Raw genomic sequence first — 24,358 nt, forward strand, 5'->3', positions numbered from 1 at the left:
TTTTATTCTATGTGCCTCATTGCTTACGTTATCGAATATTTTCAGACATTCTGTGAGGAGCTCCTCCGAGATATGAACAAGAACGTTGCTCTGGCTCAGCTTCCGGTCCGGGTCAAAGATCCCGTCTACGGCAATGGGAAACCAAGTTTCACCGAATTCATGGCACCCGGAATCATTCTCTCGATTACCTATATCATGGCCGTAGCTCTAACGTCCATTTCGATCATCATGGAGAGCCGCGAAGGTACCATGGAACGTTGCTGGGTGGCCGGCGTGAAACCCTTTGAAGTCATTGGGTCTCACGTCATATCCCAATTCTGCGTCATGTGCGTCCAGGTGGCATCGCTGCTCTTCTTCATTTTCGCAATATTCGGGATTCCACTCGAGGGCTCATTCATCACCGTCGTCTTCCTGACTTTCACTCAAGGCCTAACTGGAATGACGTATGGGCTTGTCATCTCGTCTATCTGCAGCGAAGAGCAATCTGCGATGATGTTGTCGCTCGGTTCCTTCTACCCGAATCTGCTCTTGAGCGGTACGTGACAGAGTCTCCAATTACCCGGTTTCTCCACACTCGTTCATCGAGGGGCGTTCCCGGAAAGTATCTATGTATATATCATGAATGTTCCGCACTCGGTCCTCCGCACTCTTTTCCCTTCCTGCCTAGTGTTTTCGACTCGAATTCTTGCCAGGTATCTCCTATCGTACACTTGAATTGCAGGAATAATCTGGCCAGTACAAGCGATGCCAAGCGTCGTCCGCTACGTCGCCTACGGACTCCCCCAAACTATCCCCACCGAAGCGCTGCGCTGTATCATGTACCGCGGTTGGGGCGTAGATAGAAACGAAGTTTGGCTAGGCTTCGGTGTATCCATTGGTTGGTCGATTTTCTTCCTGCTCTTCGCCACTATCGCGTCCAAAGCCCGAAAGTGAACAGAGTCGTGACTCGTGACCTTCGGAAGTCTAGTCATGTGATGTTTATTGAATTGAATAATATATATCCAAGATGACTCGCAATAATGTCAATTAAATGTACTCACTCATTACTCGCTGCCTTGCTGCTGATTAATCGGGGGAAGAAGAGGGAAGGGAATGCGGCTCGGCGCCCGATGTAGCACAGCACCTTCCTTCCTCCCTCGGCTGGTATTCCTTTCCATGGAATCCTGTTTATCCACATCATACATCCGTACATGGATGATATGGATCATAATTTCCAAGGGGGCAGGTCCCGTCCGTCCTATCGGATGAGGACGTATGTGGAAGCCTCCGAGGTATAGGGTGCTCATTCGATAGTGGAGTAAATCTTCTTTTAACAATTTCCGGTCCGAGATCCGGAGCAAAGTACGTAATTCCACTTGACATTCTCGAGGAGTGAGTGGCAAACTTGAGGTCCTGCCCCTGCACCGAGAGCCAATATTTGAAGTTCTCGGCGCGAAACCCGAGGGAAAAAGCGACGCCGAGAACAACCTCGAGCGTAAAATTGAGAAATGATCCCGGGCCGAATCGAGATGAATACTCGATTTGTGATTCTTCGAAGAGAGGAGACGTCGTTCCCTGATAGAGTTGATAGTCGGTGTGCATTCGGAAGTAGATTGTCCCGTCCCGCTTCCCGGACATTGAACCTAGACATTGTAGATATGTATCAAATCGAGAGGCAGAATGCTTTCGTGCCATCTGGCAGCTCCCACTTCTCGAGGAATCTCTCCAGGGAGCTCCGCTCGCCTAGACATCAATCCGGGCTCCCATCTTGAACTCGAATTCATTAGGAGTTCAGCGCGCGATACGAAAAATCTAGTGAGGGCCCTCGATCTATCCGGCAATTCCTGAGCTTCCCGCGGAAAAGAGTCCTGATCGCGGCTCGCGTGGAAGATTCGAAGGGCCCCGAAGCTAAGCCGCTGCTAGTCCACGGCAGGATTAGTCCTATTCCGTAATCGCCGGCGTATTCCGTCATCGATGGCTTTTGATCGTTTTCGCAATGTCAAAACCGAAATAATGACGTTATTCGACGCGTGACGCATCACGATTCCAAGAAAGAAGGGACATCGTTATCCGACTCGTCGTCACCTCAGCTCGTGGGGACAAATAATCCTTCTAGTTTCAGTGAGCTAAGAAGAGCGAAATGATGCGTTTGGCCTCCACTCGCTATCCAGCCTCACGCGAAATCGAAAGCCTCTCGCAACTCGGAACCACGACGCGGATAGATCCTCTGCGCGGAAGAGTTTCAGTGTCATCTAAAACCCCTCCCTGTGACGTTTCCTGCAATCATATTACCGATACTGTCCGGAAAATTGTTCTAAGCTTGGAGCGACTTCGATTTCGACGTCATTCCATTCCGTTACCCAACTACTCCGATCACATTTCGTTTTTCGTTCGGAGCCCTGCCGACGTTGCGTTGTTACCCTCGCCGCACTCGAGGCCGGAAGCAATATAATTTGCGCCGGCGCGAACTATAGAGCAGTGTTTCCCAAGCAGTGTTTCCCAAACTGGGTTCCGCGGAACCCCAAAGTCTACCTGCGGAACCCTAACGGAACCCCGTCGGAACACCTAGGGATTCCGTGGAAGAAAAAGTTTGGGAGCCATTGCTATAGAGCATCAGACAGCTTTCTGCGCTCACAATAGCAGCGAGTTGGAATTTTGGAATTCACTGCCCCTGCCGTATCATCGGACTTCTGAGGTACGGGAACGTCCCCCAGAGACTTGCTCCCACTTATCGCCGACGAGAACTTGTCAGGACGGAGCCTAACGAATCCGTGGAGAAGTCGATCCCGTAGGAATCTCAAAATCTGGAGAATTGTGCTCATCTTAAGGTGCGGCTTCCCTGCGATCAAATCTGGGCGTGTTCGCACATCTCTTAACCCAACTCCGGCGATGGCCACCCACGAAGACAACGGGAGCACGGCCAAGAGCAGCGGAACAGCCCAACGCAGCGGGACAGTGCCTCGGACTTACGGAATGAATTCCTCCCGGCTTTCGGGAGCAAGCAATTGGTCATCGTTGACGGCTGTAAAAAACAATAAGGATCCCTCGATGGTGCCTGGAAGAAATTCGACAGCGTCCTCCCGAATCCAACGCACCGAAAAACGTTATCCGTCCGAAAGTCGCTTGCACCCTGACGAAGAGAGGGAAAGTAGTAGCAGCCGCTTCTCGAGCCGCTGGAGGAGACGACGCCGACGGCGCGATGGGTCGCGGAGTTGGTTTCGCCAGACGGTTCGAAGACCGTTCCGGACCTGAAACATCTCTCAAATACTCCACTGAGGGCATGCTCCTCCGGGGAGCGATGGTCGAGCCAACGCTCGAGGTCTACAGCTGCGTAGTGTTGGATGAGGTCCACGAGAGAACTCTCGCCTCCGACATCCTCATAGGTCTGCTGAAACGGATAGCCAAGCGTCGACCCGAACTGAGACTCATGGTCATGAGTCATGACGAAGTCTCCCCTTGTTGATTCACGGAACTGAAGAAGCTCGACTTTCTTGAATGTCTACGAAGCTTTCAGTCAAGCTGAATATCCTGAGCAATGGTGTCGGGACAACTCATTGAGCTTCGATCTCCTCTCCCGAGCAGATTACATTCGACAGCAGCTCTCAAGAAGCAAGGATCGCTCCATTCGCAGAAAAGCCTTAGCGGAAAAAGCTTCGAAGAATATTTCCATGGGTACTCGGAAGGCTTTGGTGGCTGGAGGCTCCATGCATGTCGCTTATCGAGGGCACGACGAACAGAATCGTTGTACAAAGAGTAATAGGATAAAAAAAAAGTAATAGGATTGTGAAGCTTCCTCGCTCGACCTCCCTTGGCAGGCAGCCTGAATGGGTTCTATATGAACAGCTCATCGAGGGCCCCGAGGTATATATCGGGAAACTCACCGCCATCGAGCCTCGATGGCTGCTCGAATTCGCCCCGAGATTCTCCAAGGGGAGCTGGCTCCTTCCCGAGAAGGCAAAACACATACTCGAGAAAATCGTATGCCCAGAGTAGCCGAGGGTGGGGAAATCCCAGGAAGGTCTCCTTGAACATGGTCAAGATCTATTGAGCACATTATGATTTTTGCTCGTTTGCAATCATTACTATGGTTGACACATAGTTTCAAAGACTCCTCTGAAGTCTGTTGCTCATATAAACTCCGGTTATGGGTTCTTCCAAGAAAAAAGATTGCTAATCCAGCCTCGTTTTATAACAAACTCTGAGTAGGTATATTGAAAAGCAGACCAAGCTCCTTTCACGGTTTAGGACCCATCTGCGGTTCTCTGAGGAATTCGGGTCTTATAAGATCTTTTCGTAACTCAATGTAAGCATCAGGGTGACTGAACATGGTATTCCTCAACTCGGTCTCCAGATGGAAGGGAGGCAGAACAACACCGATATGCGCCAAGTCGAAAGGATTGCTGTTCAAGAGAGATGGTTCGTCGCATAGTCGAGCGTTCACTTCAACCAAGGCCCCTGGGGAGAGAACAATCATATTATTAATTATTATTATTAACATTATTATTAATTATAGATCCATCGCCCGATGGATTGAAAGCCCAACGGCGCTCAGTACGAAGTACAAGGCATGGCGATCGCTTGTGCGAGCGTGTCGTTCTCTCACTCACCGGGGACGCATGCTCTCACGGTGAAGATCCTGTTCTCCGCATGGATATAGCACAGGGAACTGTCTTTTTTGACTCGTTGACCACCTTTTTTCCATTTGCCGCTCACCTACAGAGGAGATGTCAGAAAAAAATGTGGGCACGGCACGATGCTGCCGTACAGCGAGAATCCGTAATTGAGTGAGGCATGCAACAAGGATCGAAGGAAACTCAACCTGACCTTATTCTCGAGACGATTCAGGGATTCGTTGATTCTGAAGTCAACTCGATCAACCCTCAAACGCTCCCTCACGATCGTATGTGATGGCGCCAAAGAGACGACAGCGACGCGATTCGAGTGAATTAAAATCATGAGATCATCCATCTGCTCTGATGGGTCCACGTAGAATCGTGGCGCAAAATACCGTTCTATAGCTGAGGGTAAGTTGTGCACACGTTTTACCAGAGCTAATCTATCCCAGTCATGCGAATCATTTTTGCTTACAAGGAGCGGCTCGTCCATCTCCTTGTCCTTATTCGGCTCCTGGTGATGGAGAAAGAAGAAAAAATGAGTCACCACTTTCTACTCAGACACCATGGACGAGTTTCCGATCTCATCGCCGTTCTCATTCCCTTATTTCTTTGGAGGTGATTGTGAATAGAAAGGATTTGAGGAAGGGACCATGGAGAGACATCGAGAAGGCGGAGGGAGGCCGCACATCAAACAAGGAGTCTGACTCTTCCCGACAATACATGAAGTCGAACTTACCACCGGCAGCATCGATTCTACCGAATCTTCCCTCATCTCGATCTGCAGTTGTCACTCTCCGGTTTCGTAATCGGGAGGGGGGGAAGCTTTCTTGAGGAAGCGAATTCTCTCACAGAACAGCTGATGGCACGAAAGGCGATTTGAGTACATGTATCTTGCGTTTCCGAGTTCGCGCAACCTCTCTCTTTCGTCCGGGGTCAGAGCGCACGGGGCTGCTTGAGTCACACGGCAAGTCGTGACCTGAAATCCAATCTTTGAATCCGATCGATTCCCAAAAAGCGGCGAGGTCTGTGTTGTGAGTTTTGATGCGAGATCAGCTGACTTTCTTTCGAAGACTTGCTGCTCCCGGAAGTTCATCGCGCAGAGCTTTGATTCCCTCCGCGCGCTCTTCGGCTCAAGATCACACACCAGCAATGAGATTCTCTCCCGAAATCGATCTGCAGACTTTTTCCTGTCCCACAGCGATGCGACGAAAAACGAATTGATAGGATAGGAGGCCCGGGTTCGTCGTGAAAGGAGCCGGATTCTCTGAAATCGAATGCCACGCAGTCTGTGGGAGAAGGCCGAGTTTTTCTACCGTAGGGATGGATGCTCGGCTTGAGCTTTGGATCCCCTGCCCGTGATGCGGATTTAGCAGAGCACATAATATGGACCTGCAAGCAACCCTCAGTCCGTGATTAGCCCTTGCGAGTAGCGCTCGAGCACTCCAGCCTCCATTTCTAGAATTCTAGAGAATATCACGACAGAACTCCCTCTTGACCAAACTCGGGATGAACGATCGAGCACAACAGGGACGGACTCATTTTAGAGAAAATATTCTCAGAGAAGTCGTTGTGTTCCCCGACTACCTTGTCACTTGTCTACGTCACGCGAACACAGGAGGAGCGTTTCGAGAGCGCTGCCGAGTACGAGCGAGTGAAGAACGTCTTCGTTGTCACGCCAGAAGTCATGGACGAGCGAAGTGCAAGATAGCCGTCATGCATCCTCTGCCTCGAGTCAACGAGATCTGGACTTCGCAGTTCCTCCGCTTCGCCGTCTCGAGGAAATAACTTACTGGACTTACGAAGGATTACCCCTTCACGATGAAGCCGATCCCCTTCTCGCCGCCCCGATTCCGATACAGACCCGAGAGCAGCCTACTTCAGGCAGAGTAGAAACGTGAGGATGGCTCTACACACGAATCCAGGGAGCGAACTGACGCATCTTAAAGGATCGAGACGAGATTCTCTATTCAGTCCAAGAAAGTTCTCACTCAGTCTGATCCGCGAAGATTGGCCAGTATTAGGTCCGGGTCCGGATGGGCCATATATCCGAAGTCTTCCGTATATCACTCGAGATTACCACATAGAAATGATCACGTTGCGTATTCCTCCGTTTAGACGCCCGCTTGCGGTTAGGATTGGCTCTGACGGAGACAGAACCAAGATTTTTATTTGGTGATAGCTGAGGACTAAAGCAGCCAATTCTTCAGAATAATAAGCGAATGGGAGCCATCGAGGTGAATCTTGAGAAGCAAAGGGTGATTCCGTGATTCCTATCAAAGTTAGTCGTTGAAGGATTTGCTCCGTCCGTCGCAGATGAGCTCTCACCACGTGCTACGGATTCCCACGACGTACATGTCATGCGACCTATGCTTCTCGGGACAGCGGGCATTCGATAGATAAGGAATCGCGTCGATCCTTATCGAGCATCGCGAGTCGCGACTCGCGACCGAAGGAAGTTTTCGAGGCGGCACTCTCCCGAACATCAACGACTCCGTAATGTTCGTGAGAGGGATGGGAGCCATAATTGCTGGCTCGGGATCTCGAGTTGCTGACATCTTGTCCCTCATGCAGCTTAACTGGAGCCGTCTGCCGCCTCTTTGCTGGAATTCGCTCCGTCTGTTGGATTCCGTGGGAGAAGAACGGCGCGATTCTCAATTCAGTCAATTCGAAGCAAGGATCATCATCATCATCGCCCGATGAACACATTGGTCTGCAAGCGCTCATGAACGGGGGAGTCCTGTCTCGGAGACATTATTAGCTTGCGCTCCTCTGCTTTCTCTGACGTTCCTGAGGGACATTCGCGGAAGAGCAGCCTCATTCAGTGCAGAAGGGAGGCTCTCCTGTCGTTCGCAAGAGGAAATCAGTTCTAGAACCCTTGGGGAAAATTGTGGAGTGCCTCGGATGAGATTCTTGTCGACAGGCGAATGAAATCCACTTTTCTATAAAAACTTCGAGGAATTCTGTGTGCGAGAGGCCTCCCATCATTGAACGATTTCGGTGAGTTTTCCCAATATCCTCATCATGCCTGTCCAAGTCATTCGGATCTGGTCGGGGACCTGTTCCCCGCTGAGAATGCCCGCTGTCTCTCGGTCTGGAGTGACGTGAAGTGTTCCATTTCATACAGCTTCCCAGCTTCCCTAAAACTGCGCCCCAATGCGGAGCGAGTTTCTATGCGTGCAATACGTACGGACGTGAATGATGGTCAAGGACGTCCTCCTTCTCTTGGAGCCCGATGGAACTGACTGAGATGAAATGAGTCCGCTATGAGAATTTCATTCAATCGAACTTCGGCATCGCATCGGTCTATCGCGAGAAACTTCCAGCGTAGTGGACCCTTGGAGCGGAACTTGCAAAACAAAACGCGATCTGAACGATTTCGATTTCTCCCCTGGATGCCGCTCAAAATCGTTGGAATCATTACGAATTCGTCGCGGTACTCCATGCTCATCGCGATGAATTATCCTACCCCTGATGAGGGTCGCAAAGTGAAGTCTGTGAGGTCCGCAGGCCCTGAGTACTATGGTTTCGATCCAGAGTTGAGATTCCGCTCAGGAACCAAGAGGGTTTTACGGATAGTCAGAAATGAAGAGAAGTCCTCTGCGGTTATGAGTTCCCGGATCATGATATTCAATTGAGGATTTGCACTTTCTTGGACACGCCAGAGATTCCGCATCTCGGGGAGTAACGGACGGAAGCTACGCTTTCTTGTCGACTGCGCGTGCATCGACTATCGACTCTCCCCCTGTGTTTTGTATTTTAATCCTAATTTGCAAGGATCCTGGAATCTCCGCGATCCCTTCGTAACTCTGGCTCGCCTTCTTGTCGATTCCGCGCGGTCTCGCATAATCTATAATTGCTTTCGAACGGCCAGAAAGTGGCGCGATTCGACTCGGCTGTTTTCGGGATTGACCCTTGATATGACCTAAGAGTCTTCATGATGCTCATTCTATTCGACTGATTCTCCCTGCCCGACCGAACGAACTTCATCGAATGGGGAATGTAAGCGTATCTAAGGATTCGATTCCCAATCCGTTAGCGGGCAAGGGACCTCCATGCCGAGCCTTTGAGATAGTCCTCGAAGAGGCTCTGCGGCGTTCTCCAATAAGAATCCGATCGGGAGTATGTACTGAGTAGTGATTCCCCGAAGAGCAAGCGAGAAAGCCCACGATGAACCTTCTCCTCTGGATCTAGTTCCGTCCTACGCCCACACATTCTATCCCCCGGGCAGCATTGACTCCCGACAATTACGGCATGGAAGTTGTGGGGAATCTCCCACGGAGTCTGGCTCTTGCTCGCGATGCTCTCTCGTAGTGAAATCCTAATCGGGAACGCCCGCTGTCTTGGTTTGTGGTCCTGGAAGAGCGAGATCCCGGAGCCAGAACTCTGATTTGGCAACGGCCTTCTCGGCGGAAAGAAAGATTGTAGCAGATCTCTTCCCGACGATGATCCGCCTCTTGCGAGGTATCGCTGCACACAAAATCGCCATCGAGCACAGGGGAAGCAGCATTTGCGATCGAAGGGCTCGACAGCTCAGAGACCGGCCGACTCAAGAAGCATACCACGCGTAAATCGATATCGACTTTGATACATAGTTGATGAAGACGCCCATACGGGACTTTGGAATTCACATCGATGAGCCTCGCAAGTCGTATTATCGCCTCTCCGGAACTCCACTTAGAAATCGTCGTAAAGTATTCACTGCGATAATTTCAGTGGGACTGACATCGCACGCATAACCTTGGACGATTATAATGAAGTAATATATCTGAAGCAACCGTGGATCGTCCAGCTTGAGCTCATGAGATATTTGATACTGGTTGCTGAGATGACGCATTCATTTCTCGGCTTTTTCACGACGAATAGTCGGGTCCGATCCCGAGGCGAAGGAAGAGCTATTATTTCTCCGGGAATCCGCATCTAGAGAGATTACGGTAGTTCTCTTTGGTTCGAATGCGCTCGGATATTCACTCTGCATGGCTCGTCTGATGCGATCGGGGTGCATTATTTCCGAGGCGGAGTACACCGTTGCTTCGGTCGTTCTCGAAACGACATGCGCGGAAGTCGACGACCACCCCTTAAAACGGAATTCGAACAATGAGCGGTGAGGAGTGAAGAGCAATGACCTGCGAGCAGACGTTCGCTAGTCTGTGATAGCTCGTCGATGGCTCAATGACTGAGGTACGAGGGCAACCGAGTAGTTTTACAGGAACCCTGTCTCTTCACCGATCTTCGGCGGAGAAGCGCAGGTGAAAGTCGACGAGATTTCACTCTCCTCGTCATATTGTCGATCCTCGAGCTCGAGGCGCTCTCTGGAGCCGGCTCTATGAGCGTGGCTAGATGCGTCCTGCGACGAGAGACCGAGCAGGTGCTCCCGAATCTCCTTTGTTCCCCCGGTTGGCCGAATGATCATCTGCGTCCCGGAAACCTCCGATCCTCGGATATCCCCACCTCTCCGGTCTCCTTGCCGGTGGTGAAATCCGTCTCTTTCCTGGTTATCCGTCTGGATCCGAGACCATATTGCATTTGTTTTGGTTCGTATGCTGCGCTTAGTCGCACATCGGTGAGCGACTCCGCGTTGAGCAGTGGCGTTTATCAAAGGTGTTCGTCGAAATACGTTATCGAATTGACGTCTGGGATCCACCAGTGTAGAGCTCCGGGCAAGAGATCCGTACACTCCGTATCCGGCTGAGGAGCTGTATCGCTTCTCCTCGACGCCACAGCCGGCTCGTTTTCGCACGCGGTCTGCAAGAATTCTGAGGAGCACTGAAGGCAAGCATATCGTGTGACGGGTGCTCGCCTCGATACTATCCCGTTCTCGTTCTCGAATTAAGGCTCGACCGAGCATATCATGTCCAAGCGACATCGTGTTGATCTTGGAGACATGAATCCACCGAAAAGGCCGTCTGCGGCACCTTCGTCGTCATCTTCAGATGCGAGCTTCGTTCAGACAGGGATCAACATGATCAATCAACAGCCCTACTCTAAGAAATACTATGAGATCTTCCGTAAACGCATCACGCTCCCGGTATGGGAACACCGAGAGAAGTTCTTCGATATCATGGAAAAGAACCAAATCATGGTACTCGTCGGTGAAACGGGTTCCGGTAAAACAACCCAGATCCCTCAGTGGTGTGTGGAGAGCATGCGTAAGCGGCAGCCGGTTCTTGGCAAGCCTCAGAATCAACAGAGACGTGGAGTTGCTTGCACGCAACCGAGAAGAGTAGCCGCAATGTCGGTGGCTACTCGAGTAGCCGAGGAGATGGACGTGGTCCTGGGTCAAGAGGTGGGTTACTCGATTCGTTTCGAGGACTGCTCGGGCCCCAAAACCCTCCTTAAATACATGACTGATGGTATGCTTCTCAGAGAGGCAATGTCTGACCCCTTGATGGAAGCTTACGGCTGCATCATGCTCGACGAGGCCCACGAGCGAACCCTTGCGACCGATATTCTCATGGGAGTGCTAAAACAAGTCGTCCAGAGACGACCCGATATCAAGATCATCGTCATGTCAGCCACTCTAGACGCAGGGAAATTCCAGAAGTACTTCGATTCGGCTCCACTATTGGCAATTCCGGGGAGAACCCACCCTGTTGAAATTTTCTACACTCCTGAACCCGAGCGAGACTATTTGGAAGCTGCTATCCGGACCGTGACTCAGATTCATATGTGCGAGGAAACTGAAGGAGACATCCTACTGTTCTTGACGGGTCAAGAAGAGATCGAAGAGGCATGTAAACGCATAAAGAGAGACATCGATAATCTTGGCAGTGACGTTGGCGAGCTGAAATGCATTCCTCTGTATTCGACTCTTCCCCCTAATATGCAACAGAGGATCTTCGAACCCCCTCCGCCAAACAAACCGAATGGAGGCATCGGTCGGAAATGCGTCGTTTCGACGAACATCGCTGAAACATCTCTTACCATCGACGGTGTGGTCTTCGTGATCGATCCCGGATTCGCAAAACAAAAAGTTTACAACCCCCGAATCCGAGTCGAGTCCTTATTGGTGTCTGCGATCAGTAAAGCCAGCGCCCAACAGAGAGCAGGCCGTGCTGGTCGAACGAAACCCGGGAAATGTTTCAGATTGTACACGGAAAAAGCGTTCAAATCGGAGATGCAGGAGAATACTTACCCGGAAATTCTCCGGAGTAACCTCGGAACCGTCGTGCTCCAACTTAAGAAGCTCGGGATCGACGATCTGGTTCACTTCGACTTCATGGACCCTCCAGCACCGGAAACATTGATGAGAGCCTTAGAAATGTTGAACTACCTGGGCGCTCTAGACGATTCCGGTGAGCTTACTGAAATCGGCGGCGTGATGGCCGAGTTCCCGCTCGATCCGCAGATGGCCAAAATGTTGATCTCTTCGAGCGGTTTCAATTGCTCGAACGAGATCCTCTCAATCACCTCCATGTTATCAGTTCCACAGTGTTTCGTAAGACCGAACGAAGCGAAAAAAGCGGCTGACGATGCTAAAATGAGGTTCGCTCATATTGACGGAGATCACTTGACCATGCTCAATGTGTATCATGCCTTCAAGCAGGCTCACGACGATCCGCAATGGTGTTACGAGAATTTTGTGAACTACCGTTCCTTGAAGAGTGCTGATAATGTTCGGAACCAGCTTTCCCGAATCATGGATCGCTTCAACCTGTCGCGAAAGTCGACCGACTTCAATTCGAGGGACTACTACTTGAACATCAGGAAAACCCTCATTTCAGGCTATTTCATGCAGGTGGCCCATCTGGAGAGGAACGGTCATTACCTGACCATCAAAGACAATCAAGTCGTGCAACTACATCCTTCTACGTGCCTCGATCATAAACCAGAATGGGTCGTATATAACGAGTTCGTACTGACCACCAAAAACTACATCCGAACCGTCACGGACATCAAACCCGAATGGCTCATCAAATTAGCGCCTCAATATTATGACATGGGCAATTTTCCGCAGTGCGACGCTAAGCGTCAGCTAGAGATGATAGCAGCGAAGCTCGAGGCGCAAAAATATGCCTAATGGAAACCAATATCGATCAATGGCGTGCTGATAACGCCGTTGTGTATTTATATCCGCCCTCGCTCTCCACCATTAGCTCTCTTCTCCTTTCCTGTTCTTCAAGTGTCCTTTGCTACGACCTATCGAATCATCTGTACGTCGATTTCTGAATCTATGAGAATTCCAATGATGATTTCATGTTGATATGGAAGAGAATAGTTGACTGCTCCGAACTTCCCATTTGTATAACGTGTACATGAAATATTCGAGAAGGGTTAAAAATAGGGATCTGCGCAAGCGATCATAATAAAAAGAATCGAGAAAAACACGAAGTGATTCCTCAATCAAACTCGGCATCCGAGAATGCTCTCGAGACATGCGATCGCCCCCTGAACTCAGCTCCTGAATCCTGCCCTCCTGACTCCACCACTCGATTCCTGAGCGGAGAAAACTTCATGAGGCGATTCGATAAGCTACCTTATGGTCTAACTCAGTCAGCCTCAGACCGGCAGACCCTTGTATGCCCAGCAATAATTCTTCGAGAGACGAATAGGTAGATTTTCGCCATCGCCTCGCTCTCTTTCTCACACTTTCTCGAGCAAGGTCTTCCTCTGGCCGGGTGCCCTCCTCCGTGGAAGCGTTCGCAGGCCGAGCGGCGACAAGGCCACGATTCGGTGGAGGGCCACGATCGGTTGAACGAATCTGGTCTTCTCTATTACGCTCGATGCACCTTCGGAATTACTTTGAGGATTGCTTGAAGCGCTCTATCCATGTCAAAAAGTGAAAGGTGTCACGGAAGACGGGGGTCAGCTCTGAAACCGACGAGAGCAACAACCGTCCGGCCGCTCCGATGTGTGAGAGACTACGCAAGCGAAGGACGTTTCGCGTCGCATAGAAAGGTGACGTTTATTATTTGTGTGGAACAATAATACCGTAAATCTTCTATTAGAAGCCCTGTTACCAATAGTAGCCCCTCCCCAATACAAGCCCCCCTCGGGGAGGTTCGTAAATATAGAAGCCCCTCTCCAATAGAAGCCCATCTCTCTAATAGTAGCCCCTCTTCCGTCCGAAATCGCACGTAACCGTGCTATTCCGGAAGATTTTCCCCTCATCGTGGAGAGCCGAGAGAGCACCGACGTCACCCGACTCGAAACGTCAATCTGTGCACAACGATTACGGGAGACTCTCGTTCCACACTGTTGTGTGTCTAAACACGCAAACGTCGCTTCTCAGACGAATAACTTCGTTTAGTATCTCATGCGGTCACAGTAGCGCTCGGCTAAGGCTCAGGAGAGCTGTGCATCTCGAAGAATGGACGAGATTTCTCTCCTATCTCAAAGCATCGGCAGTTCTCCATTACTCGATCGTCAGGGTTCTGCGGTTCGAGTAATTATAAGCCCCCCTCCTATAGAAGCCCCTCTCTAATACAAGCCCCTCTGAGAAGGCACTCGGGAAAAATAGAAGCCCGGGCTTCTAATAGAAGATTTACGGTACGCGGTATATTCCTCGCGGATGAAGCACTCAGTCGGGAAAGCTTCGTGCGCCGAGTTTCCCTCATGGAGCCAGCTACCGGATACAAGGGTTCGGGTGGAGGAGGCAGGAGGCACAGGCCGACGCCAGAATGAGAACGATCCATACGATATTTCCACCATTCTATCAACGGTCGTAGGCGAACGGGTCGGATAAGCAGTCTCGGGGTGCTCGACCGAGGTTGCTCTAGGATTTTTGCTCTCAAAGATCAGCACAGCTGAGAGCACCAAACCTTTGAAGTATGAATCGAGATCACCACACCTATGAAGTATGAACCGAGAGACCAGGCGGTTCGCCGCGTAGAAAGACGTCTCGGACCGTTTCCAGCTCGCGAGCCGGGAGCGGAGCTGTAGCCCATGAGTCTCAGCTGGAGAGCTCGGAGGGACGGAGCGATATCCATGGGGACCCGGAATTGTCGTGCGAGGCAGCCCAAGAGCAGTTTTATTTCACTTTCACGCGATCCAACTGGCACCGAAGGATCCGAGTCCGAAGTTCATGATCACGGACCTGTGATCTCAGTCTGGGCAATCGAGTCTTACACTGTTCGCCTGCTTCCCTCAACCTGATGCGTGTCGGACGCGAGCGTGCTCCATCGAGCTGTCAGCCTCGGTCCAGATGTGTCAGGGACGCCTCATCGCATGCCGGAGAGCTTCCGATTCGAAAATTGCCGACTTCGGGAAATTAAAGATCCTCCGCTCATGGATGGCAGCAACAAAGCCTCTGGATCACCTCATTCATATGATATCTTCTCCTTCAAGAGAAACATGGAGTCACCGGTTTCGGTGGGAACGCGGGTCTCTGTCGACGGCTATTACGGGACAGTTCGCTTCTACGGTTCGGTGAAGGGAACCCAGGGAACGTGGCTGGGGATCGAATGGGACGATGCTACCCGAGGGAAACACAACGGCTGCTATAACGGAACCCAATACTTCAAAGCAAGGTGAGAGCGACTTGTTATCTAATCCTTGTGTGTAATTTATTATGAACACTGGCAAAGAGCCCATAGATAAGACCGCAATCCTTCCGGGGACTCCGTCTGATCTTGAGCTATGCTTTCCCCCTCAGACACGCGACCGGTGGATCTTTCGTGAGACCTACAAAAGCCGATTTGGGAATATCAGTGAGAGAAGCCATCAAGATGAAGTATTTCAACCACGAGACTGATGAGAAGCTGAAAAAAGAGATCTCCGAAAACTCAAAAGATGTGTGGCTCCTCGGTAACGTAGGCAACACTCAGAGCAACCTGAAATGCATCGAATTCGTCGGACCTGAAAAGATATCCGAACTTCAGAGGTTAGTAGAAGTAGAGCATGTCTCCTTAGCCTGCTTCTCATTCATGACCATGATGTTTACTGTAAAAGAACCCCCGTGAGATCAGAAACGGAGCATACTTCTGCGGGGCCTGACCTTATTGCATCTTCCAGTCGTCAAGAGCTTCTTCGAATCGTGAACTTGCGGAATATGCCGGTTTCCTCTGCTGGTCGAGAAATATGTTCGGTGGCGCCCATGATCGTCGAACTGGATCTCTCGCACACTTTGTTATCGCACTGGGATTGCGTAGCGCTGATCGCCCAACAGCTGACGCATCTGACAGAGTTGAAACTCGGGTACGTTTCTCCTTCAGGGCTCAACATGAGGTGGATGATGCTCACGATCTGTTCTTCCGTATTCTCAATCCTCATCATTCATCATACGCATCATTGCGATCCCTCCGAATATATACATGATAGAGGCGGATTCCCGATTGGTTGTCCGTAGCATTCTGCGAACGCTTCTGATCGGGTTTGTTATGCGTTCATCCCTTCATAAATACCTTTCGTCCCGCAGGAAAAATCATTTGCAAGTCCCTAGTCTTGTCACGAAGCATCAAGAAGCATTCCAATCTGTGAAGCGGATCTGGCTGGAGTCAAGCAGCTTGACGTGGGAGCACATTTTACAGTTGGCTCCCATGTGGCCTCATATAGAAGCGCTCGAGGTGATTTCCTCTTCATCAGATTCGAGTCGCGAATTGGACGAATCTCAGCGGATGAGAAAATTTGGATTGAATGACGCGAAAAGCATCGAGAATCTAGAGCGTCATGATAAGCCGATATTCTCCCACAGGTGAGCGCAAACAACATCGGTGTGCTATCGACTCCACCCAAGTCAATATTCGGAAATTTAGAGGCATTGAGTCTTCAGGAGAATCCTCTGTCGTCATGGCAAGACGTCGTGAAATTGGCTTCTCTCCCAAAGTGAGTTTGTCAAATATGTGTCTATGCTCCGTACTTTCTTCATGGCTCAAGGTGCGGAAATGGACCCGTTCTCTGCAATCCACCTACAGCAAATCTTTCCTATTCACAGACTCCGCGAGCTGTATTTGAATGGGTGCAAAATCGAAGAGATCTCATTCCCAACCGGCGCTGGAGGAAAAACTGAGCTTTTCCCGAAGTTGGAACGATTGGAAGTTACCAATAATAAAATATCCTCGTGGAAGAGTGTGGCCGAGCTCGAGAAGCTTGCATCTCTGAGAACTCTCCGGGTCAACGGGAACCCGATAACTCACGGAAATTTCGAGGACGTGAGTACGAGATCATAAAGGGGAGCTGGTAGCGGTGGACGAGGACCTCCAAACACGAAGTTTGGCTGACCCCCGTAGTGAATGAATTATCATGATTTCCAGGTGTTCTACGACATCATCGGTCGCCTAAGTGTGGGCAACATAAACCGAATGGACGTGAGTAAGGACACGCGTAAAGAAGCGGAACTCTACTACCTCAGAAAGTGAGGGCGATTTCCTGTTCTTTCGAGCATATCACAGTCGCGGTTATAGCTCATTCATAGCTCGGGAGCGCAGATTCTATTGGACCGCTAACATGATTGATTCTATCTTGGGCAGGTATTTCCCTGAATATCAAAGACTGCGGGAAGGAGAAAACCATCGTTGCGAGTTTCTGCAAAGCCATCCCAGGTTTCAGAAGCTTCTGGATATTTACGGAGAACCGACGATTGCCGTAGCTGATATCGCGCCGACAACTATCAAGAGCAGCTTGATATGTGAGTTGATACGTCTGAATCAGAGCCTCTCCCGCTCCCCTCCCGATTCGGACCTCCGGAACTTTCGAAAGAACTCCTAACGGATTTTCTCTTGGATCACCGCTCCCGTTCTAACTGACGCTTTATTTATCTAGCTCTGGAGTTCGTCGTTGTTGACGAACCATCTGTCGAGCCGATCGCGAAAAAAATCCCAAGCACCGTGACTTTAGGAAACTTGAAGCGAATGGTAAGATCCTCGGGGCGTTCTTGAACTCCTGACTGCTCCGAAATAACTGATCAGAAAGTCTCCAACGGCTTTGTTCCTTGCATCGTCAACCATTTCCAGGTAAACGTCTTGTTCAAGCGTAAAGCGGCGCGGAAGCCTCAACTCACATATTTCCCAACGAATGGTCGATTTGGAGACACAGGCCGGCCCGAGTACGAGTTCGGAAACGATCTTCGCGACTTGAATTTCTACGACATAGAAGACGGAGACAAAATTTTTGTCCGATGGTGAAGGCCGCACCGTGATCCTCAATCGGATAGATTGCAAGAGAGAGTGGTGTGAAAAAATGAATAGACTTGTGATTGGTGGGCTCAGTCAGAGGAGCTTGTAAAGATGCGTCCCGATCCTCTGTGAGCTCCCGTAAGCTAAGGAAGGCCCGTGAAGAGCTCCTCCCCTTTGGGGGAGGGGGATCCTGCTAGGGATCCACATATCGTCTGTCAATCCAATTCCAGGGGCTCCAGATGTCGATCACGGAGTCAATGTTCCCGATGGACGACCAGCTCATTGTCTTGGACCATTGAGATTGCTCTGCCAATAGTCGATGTTTCACAGTGCCAATGGAGCGCTTTTTGTTGACGAGCTTCATTGTTATGAATAAATTCATTTTCGAACTTCGATCCCCGCCTTCTCGAAACTCCTTGACGTCTTAACTCCTTCGTTTTATGTACACCTGTTCACAGCTCAGATCGATTATTTTTCAAAAGGATTGGATGGGTCAATGTCATTACAACATAACCCCCTTTTCTCGCGTCCTTCTCAATGAATGGCTAGACACAACGACGTCTGCTGAGCCGGATAATACACACCTATCCTGATTTCATGGGGGGGGGGACACACAACCTCGGCACCCCCGCGAAACTCCACCATGCATTAGCATGAGCTCGGCTTCGATGAGTTCCGAGGTGAATACGCCGAATGTCAGTCCCAAAGGCATGCATTTGGAAAATTAGATATCGACATTGCATAATGAAGCATCCTACCATGGATGGGCGGCCACAGCGCCTCCCGAGAACCCACAGCGCAAACTCGATTCAGTGAAGCCCTTCGGCCAAAGGTGCCAAGTGACTCCTTCGTGAGACCATGAACTACACCAGGATTTTATTGTTCGTTTTTCTAAGCGTTTGCTACACATACCAGGTCTCGCAGATCATTCTGGTACGTATTCCCTCCGAGAGTCCTTATACGGAGATACTGACGAGGACAAGAACTCGTCCTGCTAATCGCAACGGATGTCCGACGACTTGGATAAAACAACTCTACCCGAGAAACTCGCATTCTTTGAGCTAGGGATTGTTCAAGGCGAATGGATGGTCTCCCTCGGGTGATTGTGAAAGTCTCGCTTCTGCTCTTCAGGACTTTCAGAGCTACCCAACCACCATCGATCTGACCACGAAGGGCCATGGTACATTGAAGTTTCCCGCGATATCGACGTGCATTACGAATTGGATTGATCGAACGAAGTTTGAAACGCGCTTCCCAGACGTACGGATCATTCTTCAAATTGCGGCTTTGAATTGAGGAGCTATCGAGTGCCTACTCGGAGCCCAATCTTCCTCTCAACAATACCTAGCACTTCCTCGTCGAGGTCCCACGCTCTTTGCTCTCGTCCTCTCGGAGATTCTCTAATCGGATTTGTCTCCATTCCATGCATCCCGCTAGTCGCTCAGATTTCGCTGCGTTCGAGACACTCTCTAGCTCTAAAGTGTGCAGCATATCTCCTCAGGTCAATCTCGAGGGAGTCGATTGGAGGGAAGAGGTCGTGGAAACCTTGCGGAAAGAAGGGAATTTGGCTGAGGTCGCTATATCCGCAGAGACTCATTTCCAGTTTGGAGTCTCAAACCCAACATTTTATTTCGTCGAGTTTTATCTCAAGAAGTCATCGATTTCGATTTCGCATTCTTCTCTCCCCAAGTACATGTGTTTCTCTCTCAACTGGACGAGCGAGCTTTCGATGCAAGTTGTACATCAGAACCCGCTGATTTTCAGTAAGACACAGCATGATGAAGCTTCAATGATTATCGGAAACATCGCTAGCTATCATATTATTCTCCTGGAGGTCGATCCGCCCACTGATGCTATGGTGTCTATCTCTGCAGAGTCAAGCCTGCTGTTCTTCTGGGTGCCTGAAAATATCCTAGAGTTGGATCCATATCATATGACGATGGCTTTCCACGACGTGGACGGGAGTAGCGCCGGTGAACGTCCAGGAATTGTTCTTGAGCCCTCAGGCGAATACGTTTTCAACATTGAGCAGGTGCATAGGCTTTCGCGCCTTAGTGACGAAGTGTTGACATCCCAGTCGGAACCATGATTCATGCGTGCTGGTTTGCGCTCAGATCAATGGCCCTAATTTTCGACCTTTGTCATCAGAGGGAGATCGTCTATTTGCCAAAACCGTACGATACCGACTGCACGGACTATCTGACGTGGCCTCGGCACCCAGAGCTCAAATCTATCTTGACGAAGGCGGTTCGTATCTCTCGGTCAAACAATCGTTTGCACTTCAAGCGGGAACATCACGTATTCCTCCTTCCTTAGTGCGATGCGATCCGTGACTGTCTTACATCTTGATCCTAGGACTGATCTTTCGTAGTACTAAGGAGTAGTCCCATGATTCAGATGTGCGAGCATGATTGTAAGAACGAGATACTCTTGGAAAAATGTGGGTGTTTATCAGAGGATTATCCTGCTCGGCACCTGATAAATACTACTACCTGTTGGACGAATAGTGAATGTCAAAAGGGGTATTCAGGTAAGCGACAGATTTGCTCCATCAAGGCTCTCTAATCGGAGCCTCACCAAAGCTACTGCAGAGTCTAGATTGATATGATAGACCGCATATTTTCCAAGGACGTCTTAAGTCGGGCGAGCTCTTGCATTATTCAGGTATGATCGCTAAGACCTGCTCGAAACGTTGCGGGAAGGCCTGCCACAACATCATTTACGACGCCAAACAGGCCCATTCCAAAGTGAGGGTCCTGAGTGCACCGACGCATATTTCGAAATATTTGATCCGAATAAGTTGCGAAATTCGATGCTCAGACTCGAGAAATGCAGCGCGCAAGATCCAGATCATGGTTCTTCCTCGGCCCAGAGATAACTCATTTAAATTCGCGACAGATGTACGATCCACAAGAAGAGGGCGAATACTACATCAAACTCATTCTCTTAATGACGTCACGAAACGTCGACGTGATGGAGTTCATCCCGGCTCTGACTTTCACCCAAGTGCTAGGTCTCATTGGCGGATACCTCGGGCTTTGGCTCGGTCTATCGCTGGTCACGATAATCAGCGGAACTTTCTTCTTCGTAGGTTCCCGGCACGAACGCCGCATTCGTTTGAAAACATTCCACTCACGAGGAAGGCAGATAATAATGACTATTTTTTGAGGAGACGCTCGGCAAAATCAGCGCCTGGTATTCCGAGCGAATCCCCTACATCCCAGCAGCTCTTGAAAAAATTGTGATCGTCAGGTTGCCAAGGCTGTCGTGAACAGGATCCGGGGTGACGTCTACAATATCCTCGCGGTCAACTGTATCTACCGGACCTTACGTTTTCTGTGCATGTGTATCTGTGTTTACGCTTGCGGACTCGCCATTTTCGTAGATACCGGATCATATTTGAAATATAGAACGACAGTCCGAGTCGATCGCGGTAATCTCTCCGCCCTGGAGTTTCCTGCCTTGACGATCTGCAATATTCAAGCGTGAGTATCATCTCGTACAACTTCGCGCTCGGTATTGTGGAGGCTCACTGAAGAATGAGCAAAGCCGACGCTCAAGAGGGCATGGACAAATAGGGACTCGACTCAGTGAAATCTCTATTTCGCAGGATAAACTTCTCCCGTGTCTGTTGGGAGTACGACGGCACCGAGTGCAAAACGAGCGATCCCGAGGCGATACTAGGGAATCGATTGACCCTGGTCAAAGAACTCATCAAGTTCAGCTATCCTATCTCGGAATTCGTTCTCGCATGCCAGCTAAAGTACAGGGACTATGTCTGCAAACCTGCGGACTGCCTCCATCTGTGAGTTTCGCCTTGCCCCTGTAGGAACATGTGGATTGCGTGCCCGTGAAAATGCATGAAATGCCGGCGTTATGAGCTGTGACGGAATTCGCACGACGGAATCTTCCAGCTGGAAAATACAATATACCTATTTGAAAACGGGAGTTTGCTACACGTTCGATCCGGGCCTTCTGCAAGAATATCGGGACTGTAAAGAGCCTTGGAAATACGAACTCAGTGTCAGGTCAGCACTCGGATGTGCAGTATCCGTGTTTTAATACTGATTACCTAGCTCACCCTTCGTGAGCCTGAATTGGCTGAGTACGTTACGGATTCCCTTTTTCTTCAGACTCGGCGCCACGTCTTCGAAGGAAATAACACTTTCGGGGTTCTTGCACCAACAGAACACCTTTACATCTGCCATGCCAAATACGTTCATGTTACGGACGGGAAAGGTGAGAGATGGGAGGGAAGGAGCGTTGCAACCCCGAAAGCGGGATTGATTACGAAATGCGGAAACTCTATACAGATTTACATGGTGACGGCCGAACAGAAGACCTTCTCTGCCCTTCCTCGCCCGTATGAAACGCAATGCGCCGATTACGTCCGGATTGCGAATCGCATGAACTACACCGAGGGAGTAAGTTTCAATTGTGCTTTCGTTCGACTCTCTCGTCCTCGATTCGTTTTAAGAATAGAGAACCCCAGGTATTGTGGCTCATTGCCGGAGTAACTCTCCTGGGCTTCCAAGCTGTGCTATCTTGGCTCCAAGAGATCGGAGGAAGTCGACGGAAGACTTGATTCTTCGGGAGCTCCGCCGGCTTTCACATCAATGTCTCAGAATCGGCATCGGGGAAAAGTCTGCGAGGAACGCTTTGTATCGACGATTCCCGACCAGAGCAGGACCCCTGATTGGTCTTCGGAATTGGGAATTCCCCGCGGCGTCGGAGTCGCTAGAGCTCGAAGTTGACGCGTTCTCATTGCGAAGCCGGGCAGAGGCCAGTCCTCGGTCGTGGTGAGGACCAGGCGCGATCGATCGAGTATCACCGGAAGCCCGGACTTGCGGACTCATAGGAGCCCGGAGACCGATCCAGGGGTCGCCCGAAACACTAAGCGGAGGGGTTTCCATATATAACACAGGGTCCTGGATCGGGACCTAGAATGGTCGTGGCTTTCAGAAAACTCCACCTGAGCGATAGAAAAATTGGGATAAAGATTCTCACTCGGGAGTCAGACTCCGTGATTCCACTAGTTCCCTGGTTTCGGCGTTCCCTCGATTATGCATAGATGTTCCTCATGCCGATCCTGAGATATTTGTGCGGGCGCTGCGGAACTTCCCGCAGAGAGTTTCTTCCGGTATCTCCCTTCGATGTTCCGACTTCTTCGATGGGAAATCCAAGTATCTCAAATCGCAATGAGCGATACTTCTCTCAGCACATGAGTCATGGGTCCGAAAATCGGGCTGGATTGAATTTCGTAGAACATTGACAACTCATCGCGTATCTGCCGGAGTTAGTCGTCATTGTGTAAGGCGTATATGCTCCGGAATTTCCTCGACCATGACCAGTAGGGAAAGTCTCGTCCTATATTCAAGCAAGTCATCCAAGCGGAGGAATGCAGCGAGCGCTGCTTGTCGAGTAAATGGGAGGAGACGTGTGACTGCTACCCAAAGCTGTATGGAGCTCGCGATCGTTTGAACGGGAGTCTCTGCGAATACTTATCCCACCGTAAGCCCTAACCACTGCATCACAGAGCCTTATCGCTAGAATGAATCCGCTCCCATCTGAGTCTTTGAGGAGAGAAATAACTTGAGGAGCCTATTGCTTCCCTCCCCCCAGTTCGATGTATTCAAGAAATGAAAGATCATGCTTGGCTGCCTTGGTGTCAACATGCGTGTACGAGGGCTTGCTACGAGATACGATATCCTTCTCTGAGTTTCACGATCGGTAACATCAGGAACTACCTCAAGAATGAGTAGGTTGAACATTGTTTTTCCGGATATGAATCAAACCCTGGATGAGAGAGCGGCTGTCCCGACTGATCTTTTCAAATACCACGACCTCTGATCAGGAACAGTGAGGTCATAGTCAACGTTCGCCTAGGATCGCTGATCGCGAAGAGCACATCAAACGTTGCCCGCATTACGGTAGGTTGGCGCATCTGAAATTATGAGCGATTCCTATTTACCTAGCTTATTCAGCGGAAAAGTTCAGCGCGTGTCTCAAAGACCGAGCAGAAGAACAGCCATCGTTTGTTTCAGGGCTCAGATATGTTCACCCTCATCTCAGGACATGTTTCCATGTGGCTAGGAATCTCTGCAACGATGCTCTATAGTCTTTTGAAATACGTGCCCGTAAACTGATCAGAACGAATGGGGAATGCAGAACAATACAGACTCTGAATCCTCGCGACTGCTCGATGACTTCAATCTTGTCGCGATGTTTGGGTTCCAGCAGCTCGAATCAATTGTATGGAAATATGTTCACTACATGGAGGTAGTCGTCTCCATAGATGAGGTCATGTATTTCGTCCCTCTCAATGAAAGTCCATTGAATTTTCGAGTATCAACGTTCTCTCGAACTCCTGCTATGCTGGGATCTCAATTTTCCGAGGAGCATGGATCTCCGTTATCACTTGACCCGAAGTCAGTGATTGTGTCCATTCATTCAATACTCATTTATTAGGCAACCTTGTCATCATTGCCATCAAACCTCAACTTCGCACATGATCACATGATATCAGCGGTTCACTCAGAGTGCCGCATCTTCGCGACGGATGAGACAACAAGGCACCATCTGACTAAACTCCTCGCGAGATAGCATCCGCGACTGCCTTCAGTTTTGTTGGCTCAGGAAGTTTCCCCCAAGGCCTGAGGCTCGAATTGTCTATAAAAGTCGTTGAAAGCGAACTGAAGGACGTCATTCACAGCC

The 24,358-nt window shown here is 50.0% G+C and overlaps 4 protein-coding genes across 4 annotated transcripts in view; 3 read left to right on the plus strand and 1 right to left on the minus strand.

Annotated features, from left to right (window-relative positions):
- LOC100905874 (ABC transporter G family member 20) overlaps positions 1–933 on the plus strand; it is a 3,152-nt gene extending 2,219 nt beyond the window's left edge. The window contains exons 6-7 of the mRNA XM_029112020.1: positions 7–535; positions 722–933. Of these exons, the coding sequence (XP_028967853.1) occupies positions 7–535; positions 722–933 (741 nt within the window). The remainder of the gene's footprint in view (positions 1–6; positions 536–721) is intronic.
- A 3,236-nt stretch (positions 934–4,169) lies between these two features.
- Positions 4,170–5,082, minus strand: LOC100898712 (protein Abitram). The gene is made up of 3 exons (XM_003745240.3): positions 4,804–5,082; positions 4,587–4,692; positions 4,170–4,434 (listed from the first exon to the last, which is right to left on the minus strand). Exons 1-3 carry the CDS (start codon positions 4,945–4,947, stop codon positions 4,214–4,216), a joined length of 471 nt encoding a protein of 156 aa, XP_003745288.1. The 5' UTR covers positions 4,948–5,082; the 3' UTR covers positions 4,170–4,213.
- Positions 5,083–7,566: 2,484 nt separating this feature from the next.
- Positions 7,567–18,036, plus strand: Tbce (Tubulin-binding cofactor E). The gene is made up of 11 exons (XM_003745290.2): positions 7,567–7,592; positions 14,880–15,061; positions 15,187–15,414; positions 15,546–15,728; positions 15,949–16,096; positions 16,225–16,355; positions 16,465–16,681; positions 16,784–16,884; positions 17,000–17,157; positions 17,292–17,383; positions 17,483–18,036. The coding sequence occupies exons 2-11, from the start codon at positions 14,886–14,888 to the stop codon at positions 17,651–17,653; spliced, it is 1,605 nt and encodes a 534-aa protein (XP_003745338.1). The 5' UTR covers positions 7,567–7,592; positions 14,880–14,885; the 3' UTR covers positions 17,654–18,036.
- Dhx15 (DEAH-box helicase 15) lies at positions 10,458–12,629 on the plus strand. The gene has a single exon (XM_003745239.2). The coding sequence runs from the start codon at positions 10,477–10,479 to the stop codon at positions 12,610–12,612; it is 2,136 nt and encodes a 711-aa protein (XP_003745287.2). The 5' UTR covers positions 10,458–10,476; the 3' UTR covers positions 12,613–12,629.
- Positions 18,037–24,358: the final 6,322 nt, after the last annotated feature.

Source organism: Galendromus occidentalis, unplaced genomic scaffold (assembly GCF_000255335.2).
Source record: "Galendromus occidentalis unplaced genomic scaffold, Mocc_1.1 scf7180000077480, whole genome shotgun sequence".
Taxonomy (NCBI): Eukaryota; Metazoa; Arthropoda; class Arachnida; order Mesostigmata; family Phytoseiidae; genus Galendromus; species Galendromus occidentalis.

What these genes read in the sequence shown, in the direction of transcription:
- LOC100898712 (XM_003745240.3), bottom strand. Translation starts at nt 4,947, where the DNA reads ATGGATGATCTCATGATTTTAATTCACTCGAATCGCGTCGCTGTCGTC. An exon ending in TGAATCGTCTCGAGAATAAG is followed by an intron (nt 4,693 to 4,803) that starts GTCAGGTTGAGT and finishes TCTCCTCTGTAG; the next exon opens with GTGAGCGGCAAATGGAAAAA. An exon ending in CGTGAGAGCATGCGTCCCCG is followed by an intron (nt 4,435 to 4,586) that starts GTGAGTGAGAGA and finishes TTCTCTCCCCAG; the next exon opens with GGGCCTTGGTTGAAGTGAAC.
- Dhx15 (XM_003745239.2), top strand. Translation starts at nt 10,477, where the DNA reads ATGAATCCACCGAAAAGGCCGTCTGCGGCACCTTCGTCGTCATCTTCA.
- Tbce (XM_003745290.2), top strand. Translation starts at nt 14,886, where the DNA reads ATGGAGTCACCGGTTTCGGTGGGAACGCGGGTCTCTGTCGACGGCTAT. An exon ending in CTCACGGAAATTTCGAGGAC is followed by an intron (nt 16,682 to 16,783) that starts GTGAGTACGAGA and finishes CATGATTTCCAG; the next exon opens with GTGTTCTACGACATCATCGG. An exon ending in TAGGAAACTTGAAGCGAATG is followed by an intron (nt 17,384 to 17,482) that starts GTAAGATCCTCG and finishes AACCATTTCCAG; the next exon opens with GTAAACGTCTTGTTCAAGCG.